The 10,783-nt window shown below is 29.9% G+C and overlaps 1 protein-coding gene across 1 annotated transcript in view; it reads left to right on the top strand.

Moving 5' to 3' along the window:
* Positions 1 to 4,780: 4,780 nt before the first annotated feature.
* LOC113378633 overlaps positions 4,781 to 10,783 on the top strand; it is a 43,053-nt gene continuing 37,050 nt past the window's right edge. The window contains exons 1-2 of the mRNA XM_026619188.1: positions 4,781 to 4,986; positions 9,422 to 9,654. Of these exons, the coding sequence (XP_026474973.1) occupies positions 9,633 to 9,654 (22 nt within the window). The 5' untranslated portion in view covers positions 4,781 to 4,986; positions 9,422 to 9,632. The remainder of the gene's footprint in view (positions 4,987 to 9,421; positions 9,655 to 10,783) is intronic.

Below are 10,783 nucleotides of genomic sequence, written 5' to 3'. Positions count from 1 at the left end.
TTTTTTTTTTCAAGAAAAAGTAATTCTTTGTCCAGTTTATAGTTTCACAAAAATCTTATTTTTGCGAAGTAAAATTTTTTCAAAAATGTTAATTGTTTTAAAAAAATAAAAAAAATTGGTACGGGAAGTTCCAGCAATTTGCCTTAAGGCACGATGCCCTAATTGCCTTAAGACAGAATTCCACTTACAGCTAGTTTGGGTTAGGTTCAGATAGGTTTTAAAGTAATATTCAAGAAATATTTTCATATCACAACGAGAAAATTGCGTATCAAAATGGCAATTGAAACGATAAGATAATACATTTATTTTTCTTATATGCGAATAAACGCTGATAAGAGAATATCATATGGATAATGTTTTGAAACTGACATCAATAATATGTAACATGTGCCTGTGTTATTTTTAGATGGATTTAAATATACGAATACGAATACGAGATTTGTATATGTTTCGAGTTGCTATAGCAATATATATATATATATATATATATATATATATATATATATATATAAATGTATATAAATGTAATTGTGTAAGCCATGGGCAAGCGGTACTTCTGGTCATGAAGTGAGAGATTTAGGAGTGTAAACTTTCTAATCGAAAGTGTTTAAAGAATTTATTGTAAATAAACACACTACCATCTACAAACTGAAAATAGCGAAAAAATAATATTTGAACAGTGGATGAATAATTATTGAAATCGGTTGATCCGTACGCCCGAAAACGTGGGCGAAAATTTGTATCCATCCATACACACACACACACACACACATCCATTTTTTCTGAAGTATGCCAAAATGTTCAGAAACCTTCAAAACGTCGAAAAATGTAAAAATTTTCAATTCCGATTTTCGGCCCATTACAATAACTTACCCTACGGGAAGTTAACAAGTTCAAAATTGCTATATGATGTATTTATTTTCCCATTTTTCTGCTATTTACAAAGAAACGGCTTGGCCGATCGTCGCGCAAAATTGATCAACGCTAGTCCTCATCGAGATACATCGAATGGCTTTTAAATTTTTTAAATTGGCCAGCCGTTTTTGAGAAAACGCCGGCTACGGCGAAAAATCTGTTTACACGCACACACACAGACATACATACTTATATTTTTCCATTGGTATCATTCGATTCAGAATGGCTTGAAACGCAGGAGAAAACCTAAAATTAGCGAATCCGATTTTTTGATGAAAACATAAACTTCTCCTTTGGGAAGTTCACACTTTCGGGACGGCACCGATTTCAAAACAATCTATTTTACCGGCTGCAAACTTGATTTCATTGTGTAAGTTGGTCATTGGAGGACATACATTTATAATATTAATTTATTTTTGATAATTTTATAAAGAATGGTGACGTTCGAAACAATTTCCAAAATGCATAGCTGGTTGATTTTGACATGTTTTACAATAAAATGTTGTTCGCCGCCTTCCTCCTGGTGCTTTTCTGTCATAACAGACAATACAAATCCCTTTTTCTTTTAGAATTTAGAATATGCCACTGATTAGTCAGTATATTTGGTCATTTTTTTTGCTGCCATAATGGTTTATTTATTCTATTATATTGTCTAATAATTCATTTATAAAATATAAAGTAAAATAATCTATTGGATGTCTTATATTGCTTGGTATTTGTGGTCGGGGTGTTTGTTGATGTATGTCAAACTCGATTATTGAAGGAGAATCGGCACATTCGCTAATGTCTTCCCGCTCTTCATTTATTTTATCGAACTTTTTCTTATTTTTGTTGGTTGGATAATATCATCACATTCATCACTTGGAATCCTCAAAATATGTTAATTAATTTAATTTTTTTTGCAGTATTATTATATTAGTTTATTATTTACTATTATTATATATTATTATTATTATTAGTTACTATTTTTATGTTATTATCTTTATTTATTCTTATTTAGTTTATTCATTTTAGTTTAAATACATAAACAAAACAGCTCATAGAATGTAATTACTGTTCTGATTGCTGTAATATAATAAATAAATAAATAAAACATTCATCACTATCTAAGGTGCGAATAGTAATTTCGTAAAATTTGTTTGTATGAACGTCTATTTGAAACTCATCTTTACTACTGCTTAATTCACAAAATTTACCAGTCGTTTTGTCATATTTAAAAGCGCTCGATCGTTTTAAATATTAAACTAGCTGTAAGTGGAATTCTGTCTTAAGGCAATTAGGGCATCGTGCCTTGAGGCAAATTGCTGGAACTTCCCGTACCGCAATTCAAAATTTGAGTAATTAAAAATAATCAATAATAATCAATAAAAGTTGATCAATGATTTGAAACTTTTAATAGAATTTCGAACCATATTGAACCATATTCGAAACCATATTCGAACCATCATGTGCAAAAACATACCGTGTTGAAATAAAAACGTAATTTCTGAAATATATTATAATTAATTAATAATACATTATATCTATTATATATTAATTATTAATATATAATAATTAAATAATACAATAATCAAATAATTCAAAAAAATATTTTAACATTAGCATTTCCCAATAAATTAATTTCAACAAATGAGACTGATTATATTAATTAAAATGTGACTGTAAATACTTAATTATTTTTTATTTGTCAAATTTTACTTGAAATTTAAAATGTTTACTTAATATGATATAATTTTCATGAAGTACAAAGAAAATGAAAATGAATAGAATTGTATATACTGCGTCTAATATTTATAAGAATTACATAAACTGAATTGCAAAGTTGAAATTATTTGTTTAAAGTATATTAGAAAAAAATTAAAATACAAAATACAAAAAATTAAAAAAAAAAAAAAGTTGAAACAAATTTTTTTTTCCAAAATCAATTATTTTGTTGAGACAAGCAGAAAGTTTTTTGAATCAATTTAATCGGACGCTTAGTTCTCTCAAAAACTGCCATTTTTAGTACATTTAGCTCCGTATCTCCTAAATGGCTGAACCTGCCTTTGCGAAAAACTAATAACCACTTCTCTCAATCATTACTAATTGAATGTTTTTTAGATCATTCAAGTCGGATGCTTCGTTCTCTCAAAAACTCGATTTCTATTTTCTGCATTCTCTGCTCTTTATCTCCGTAACTGCTGGACCTGCCTTTGCCAAAAACTAATCAGCACATCTCCTTATTAATAGGAATCGAATGTTTTTTGAACCATGAAAATCGGTTGATCCGTACGCCCAAAAACGTGGGCGAAAAATTGTATCCATACATACATACACACACACACACACATCCAATTTTTCTGAAGTATGCCAAAATGTTCAGAAACCTTCAAAACGTCGATAAATGTTAAAATTTTCAATTCCGATTTTCGGTCCATTACAATAACTTACCCTACGGGAAGTTAAAAAAGACCATATAGCAAAGAAAAAGACTAAAAGTACTACTCAAATAACTTAAAATTATTTTCAAAATACAACACTGTTTATCACTGCTATATGTAATTTGTTCAACTTTTCGATGCAAACTGAGTCATTGTTAACTTCCCGTAGGGCAAGTTATAGTAATCGCAAAAAAATCGAAAATGAAAATTTTTATATATCTTTACGTTTCAAAGGTTTCTGAACATTTTGGCATACCTTAGAAAAAATGGATGTATGTGTGTGTGTGTGTGTGTGTGTATGTGTGTGTGTATGTGTGTGTGTATGTATGTACGTGTGTGTATGTATGTGCGGATACAAATTTTCGTCGACGATTTCGGGAACACGGATCAACCGATTTGAATAATTCAAAAAACATTCGATTCGTATTGATAAGGAGACGTGCTGATTAGTTTTTGGCAAAGGCAGGTCTAGCCGTTCCGAAGATACGGGGCAAAAAGTGCCGAAAACGGTAACTCAGTTTTTAAGAGAACGGAGCGTCCGATTTGAATAATTCAAGAAACGTTTCACTTGTATTGACAAGATGAAGAATCGATAAGATTTTCATAAAGGTAGGTCTAGCGGTTTCGGAGATATGGAGGCAAAAGTAAAAAAATGAGCCATTTGGCGGTCAAAAATGATCATTAGACATATGCACATCAAATTATCAGATATTTTATAGAGATTTTAACAATAAGTATGAATTTTGTTTACATTCCTATAAGTTCCGTACCAATGTTTACCCGTTAGACAGCGACGCGGCGCTTACGCGCTTTATATTTTGTCTCTATGCAGTTAAAGCAGTACGATTGCTTTGAGAAAAGTTCAGATCTTCCACAATATGTGAAAATAAAGAAAAATTTTTTTTTAAAAAAAAAAACAAAAAAAAAAATTAAAAAAAAATTTTTTTTTCAAAAAATTTTTTTTCAAAAAGAAGTAATTTTTTGTCCAATTTATAGTTTCTCAAAAATCTTATTTTTTCAAAGTAATTTTTTTTTCAAAAATGTTAATCGTTTTAAAAAAAAAAAATAATTTTTGGTACGGGAAGTTCCAGCAATTTGCCTTAAGGCACGATGCCTTAATTGCCTTAAGACAGAATTCCACTTACAGCTAGTTTATAAAATAGCATGTGCCTCACAGAGTATGTTTGTCCGCTGAGGTGGACAGCCGTCCCCAAAGTGTTAGGAGTTCTCCTCTACCACATCCTCATTGGTCGTGTACTAATTTAGTACCGACCGACCAAGCTACAACTACTACAATAGCTGCATTGCACATTCTCTCCGCTCTCTCGGCACTAAAATCAAATGAGTTTCTCATTGGAAACGCCATCGTATGCAGTGTGGTTCAGCAACCGTCGTAATAACAACTAAAACAACTAAAACAACTCTCTCCTTCAACATTATTCGGTTCAAATCGGTTCGCTCGCACTTCTGTTCTTTGTTGTTTATATACAGAAAGAAAGGATAAATATTTGTTATCATATAAAAGAAGTGTGATAAATTGTGTGCACGATGCAAATACAAAAAGGATAAAATAAATAAGGAATACCAGTATAGTGAAGGACCAAAAGTGGTGTTGTGGTTCATGGTGGATTTAGTTTCCATATTATTATGAGTGAGTACAATTTTTTTATTAACTTCCCGCAGGGTAGGTATAGTAATGGGCCGAAATTCGAAAATGAAAATTTCTTGCATTTCTCAACGTTTTGAAGGTTTATGAAAATTTTGGTATACCTCAGAAAAAATGGATGTGTGTGTATGTGCGGATACAAATTTTCGTCGACGATTTCGGGAACACGAATCAACCGATTTGAATGGTTCAAAAAATATTTGATTCCTATTGATAGGGAGATGTGCTGATTAGTTTTTGGCAAAGGCAGGTCCAGCCGAAGCAAAGAGTGCAGAAAATAGAAATCGAGTTTTTGAGAGATCGGAGCATCCGATTTGAATTATCTGAAAAAACATTCAATTAGTAATGATTGGGAGAAGTGGTTATCAAGTTTTGGCAAAGGCATGCCCAGCCATTTCGAAGATACAGAGCTAAATGTGCAAAAACTGGCAGTTTTTGAGAGAACTAAGCGTTCGATTTGAATGATTTAAAGAACTTTCTGCTTGTTTCAACAAAATAATTGCTTTTGGAAAAAAAATGTTTTAAATTTTTTTTTCAAAATTTTTTTTTGTATTTTTTTTTAATTTTAACTAAAGTTCTAATCTACTTTAAATAAATAATTTCAACTTTGCAACTGAGTTTATATAATTCTTATAAATAAATATTAGACAGTGTAACATTCTTTATAATAATCTATTTGAAAACATTTAATATACCTCGTATATTTCGTTACGGTAAGGGAAGTTCCAGCAATATGCCTTAAGGCACAAATGCCGATTTGAATCATCTAAAAACATTCAATTAATAATGATTGGGAGAAGTGGTGATTAGTTTTTGGCAAAGGCAGGTCCAGCATTTTCAGTGATACGGAGCTAAATGTGCAAAAAATGGCAGTTTTTGAGAGAACTAAGCGTCCGATTTGAATGATTCAAAGAACGTTTTGCTTGTTTTAACAAAATAATTGATTTTGTTGCAACATTTTTTTTGTCGGAAATAATTCAGATTTTATTTTTATTTCTGACTAAAGTTCTCATATACCTTAATCAAATATTTTCAACTTTGCAATTCAGTTTATATAGTTCTTATAAATATTAGACAATCTTACAATATTAATAATAATCTATTTGAAAACATTCAGTATTCCTCGAACATTTCGTTACGGTACGGGAAGTTCCAGCAATTTGCCTTAAGGCACGATGCCATACACCCCACTAGTTATTTTTATCTTCTCGTAGGGTAAGTTATAGTAATGGCAGAAAAATCGAAAATGAAACTTTTTGCATATCTTTACGTTTCAAAGGCTTCTGAACACTTTGGCATACCTTATATTTTTTTTTTAATTTGATTTCTTGATATTTTTTAATTGTTTTCAAAGTTTTGAAAATTCATAGAATGTTCGAAATTTTTTTGAATTCTTGGAAAAAAACGATTTTTTTCAATTTTTTGAGAATTTGAATATTTTTGAAGATATCCGTTTTTTTTTAAATCTCGAAATATTCTCAAGTTTTTGTAAGAAATCAATTTTTTTGTTAAATTTTGATGTTCTTTCAAAATTTTCAAAAGCTGAATTGTCATTTTTTGCACTTTTTGCCCCGTGTCTTCGAAACAGCAAGACTTGTCTTTGCCAAAAACTAATTAGCACGTCTCCTTATCAATACGAATCAGATGCTTTTTAAATTATTTAATTATTTAAATCGTCGACGAAAATTTGTATTCGCACGCACACACACACACATCAATTTTTTCTAATGTATGCCGAAATATTCTAAGATCTTCGAATCGTGAAAAATGAAAAAAAAAACATTTTCGGCTTTTGTTCATATATGTTCTCTATATTTGTTCACAAAATCTAATATAGGCTAAAAATCTGTAAAAATTTATCATTTCATAATATTGATGAAACAAATAAGAGATATCATGCAAAAAAAATATTACTAATAATCGAGTTATCTAAATGAAAGATTAGTTCAAATCTTAAAAATAATGTTTATCGAGACACAATGCTTATCTCAAAATATCTTAAAATATTACTTATCTTAATATGTTCGTTGTCGTATACTGTATTAACTAAAATAATATATAAAACTAGTGGTGAGTGGCATCGTGTCTTAAGGCAAATTGCTGGAACTTTCCGTACCATAATGAAATATTCGAGAATCAAATTTAGTCATAAAAAATATTTGGAAATTATAAAAAAAATGAAACAATTTTTTTTCTCCAAAAGCAATCGTTTCGTCAATGCAAGCAGAAAGTTTTTGAATCATTCAAATCGGATGCTTAGTTCTCTTAAAAAGTGCCATTTTTGCATATTTAGCTCCGTAACTCCGAAACGGCTTGACCTATTTCTGCCAAAAACTAATCACCTCTTCTTCCGATCATTACAAATTGAATGTTTTTTAGATCATTCAAATCGGATGCTCCGTTCTCTCAAAAACTCGATTTCTATTTTCTGCACTCTTTGCTCTTTATCTCCGTAACTGCTGGACCTGTTTTTGCCAAAAACTAATCAGCACATCTCCTTATCAATAGGAATCGAATGTTTTTTAAACCATTCAAATCGGTTGATCCGTGCGCCCGAAAACGTGATTGGAAAATTGTATCCATACATACATACGCATACACATCCATTTTCTCTGAGGTATGCCAAAATGTTCAGAAACCTTCAAAACGTCGAGAAATGTAAACATTTTAAATTTCGATTTTCGGTCCATTACAATACGAGTAACTTACCCTACGGGAAGTTAAAAATATTACTTTTATGAAAATAATATGAAATAATTCTATAAAACTATTGTTCCTCCAAAATTAAATCTTTCATAGAAATAGTACGTTAATAAAAATATTGCTCATTATCAAATAATGCTTTTGCATATGCAAATAATCTAATGCAATATTGCATATCTGTAAATATTGCATCTGTAAAAATATTGTTTTGCATATGCATTGCATCTCTTAAAAAATTGCATCTATATAAATATTATATCTTTGTAAATATTGCTTTTATATAAATACCGCATTTCTAAAAATATTGCAACTATATAAATAGTACATTTCCAAAAATAGGGTTATTTTCAATGATAATATAACATTTTATGAAATTATTGAATAATACTAATTTTTATCAATCTCAAAATATTAAGTCAAAATTGTACATTAAGTGAATTATTGTCTGACTCAAAATATTTTATATCCCAAATAATAGCCTGTCTCAAAATTTTTCCTATTTATTGTCAATCTCAAAATAGTTTTAGATTTCAAAATCTCAAGATAGTTCTTATATCAAACTAATAATTATCTCAAAGTAAATCTCTTAATTAATGAAACTAGTCACCAAAAATGACATAAATTTATCCATCACAAAATAAAAGAACTATTTTGTGATGAATAAATTTTTGTCATTTTTGGTGACTCTATATCCCTAAAGATGAAAATATCTCAAGAAATTATATTTGCATATCTCAAAGGGAATCTAATATAAGCATCGAAAAATATCTCAAAAATTGTAAAACCTAAAAAACACTAGTGGGGTGGGTGGCATCGTGCCTTAAGGCAAATTGCTGGAACTTCCCGTACCGTAGCGAAATGTTCGAGGAATATTAAATGCTTTCAAATAGATTATTATAAATATTGTAACATTGTCTAATATTTATGAGAATTATATGAACTGAATTGCAAAGTTGAAATTATTTGTTCAAAGTATATTAGAACTATAGTCAGAATTAAAAATAAAATCTGAAATATTTTCGATATACAAAAAATTAAAAAAAAAAAAAAAAAATTGTAACAAAAAATTTTTTTTTCAAAATCATTTATTTTGTTAAGACAAGCAGAAAGTTCTTTGAACCAATCAAATCGGACGCTTAATTCTCTCAAAAACTACCATTTTTTACATATTTAGCTCCGTATCTTCGAAATGGCTGGGCCTGCCTTTGCCAAAAACTGATAAACACTTCTCCCAATCATTACTAATTGAATGTTTTTTAGATCATTCAAATCGGATACTCCGTTCTCTCAAAAAGTCGATTTCTATTTTCTGCACTCTTTGCTATGCATCTCCGAAACGGCTGGACCGGCCTTTGCCAAAAACTAATTAGCTCTTCTCCCTATCAATAGGAATCGAATGTTTTTTGAACCATTCAAATCGGTTGATCCGTGCGCCCGAAAACGTGACTGGAAATTTGTATCCATACATACATACACACACACACACATACACACACACACACACACACACACACATCCATTTTTTCTGTGGTATGCCAAAATGTTCAGAAACCTTCAAAACGTCGAGAAATGTAAAAAATTTCAATTCCAATTTTCGGCCCATTACAATAACTTACCCTACGGGAAGTTAATAATTCAAAAAACTAACCGAATATTTCTTTACTAATTAAAATTTAATTTTTCCTAATTCAAGTATACAATTTATTTCTTTTTTCAGGGTTCCATATCACCTCATACTAAATTGTTTCGAATGCTGATTGTGTTGAAAAATGGATTAGTATCAGTGATTAAAATCAGTAGTGATGTGTTGTTTTGTGAAAATGATGTGTTCGAATTAAAAACATTCGATAAAAGTTCAAACGACGCAACAGACGTGATATTATTTCATAAACAAATTATTCGTTGAAGTTCATTGAGCGATTTTAAAAATGGATAATAATAACACTGCAGGTGAGTAATTCATAAAGAATTTATAATATATATATATATATATATATATATATATATATATATATACTCGTATATACGAGGTCTGTTCAAAAAGTACCCGGAATTTTCGTTTTTTCAAAAAAATATTTATTTATTCGTCTACATTAATGTGGTCCCCTTCAAAGTAGTCCCCCCCAGATATAATACACTTATGCCAGCGTTTTTTCCAATTTTCGAAGCACCCTTGATATTCACTTTTTGATATGTCCTTGAGCACTCTCAGCGATTCGGCCTTTATTTCTTCAATCGAGGAAAACCGCCGTCCTTTCATGGGTCTCTTCAACTTTGGGAATAGGAAAAAGTCACACGGAGCCATATCTGGTGAATTTTTGCACTTTGCAACACTTTATTTCATTTTTTACGCAAAATTTAATACAAATTCTTTGACTTTTCAATTCTTCCATTGTAAAAATCGCCGAGCTCAGAAAAACACGTCGAACCTTAGCGACTACCACAGACAAAGTAAACAGTGAATATAGCTGAAAATTTCATCATACTTTAGGGGCATGTGTACCAACACAATAAAAAAAAAATTTTGACAATCAGACACTCCAGACCCGCGAAATTGAATTATTAGTAATTCCGGGTACTTTTTGAACACACCTCGTATATATATATATATATATATATATATATATATATATATATATAGATATATATATACTAGATGTCCCGACAGACGTTGCCCTGTACCCACGTCTACAATTCAAAAGTTCCAAATTTTTTAATATCCTATCCTAAACTTTTTAATATCCTATTTGATGTCCTGCCTTTATGATTCATTTATGGTCTTAACATAAGCAGTATAAGAAATTCAAAATAAAATAATATAGTATCTGCGGTAAAAGAACAATATCACACTTGATTTTACCACACAACACAATTGCTTCAATAATTTAGTCTATAATTTTCATAATCTCGTACGATATATTAGTCGCTTTTTGGCAATAATGATTTCTAAAGTACATTTTTCTTACAAATAATTTAATAAAGACAATTGTTTGTGTTCAAATCTTAGGTGAATTAATTTGTAAAATCTAGTTCTCCAATCTAAGATCAACTTGCTAAGTATTTCATATCTAATGCCAAA

This window comes from Ctenocephalides felis, unplaced genomic scaffold (assembly GCF_003426905.1).
Source record: "Ctenocephalides felis isolate EL2017-DRISC unplaced genomic scaffold, ASM342690v1 CF-g0.4_SCAFFOLD_01886, whole genome shotgun sequence".
Taxonomy (NCBI): Eukaryota; Metazoa; Arthropoda; class Insecta; order Siphonaptera; family Pulicidae; genus Ctenocephalides; species Ctenocephalides felis.
The sequence above is the reverse complement of the archived record's forward strand: the minus strand, read 5'-3'. Positions and strand labels throughout refer to the sequence as shown.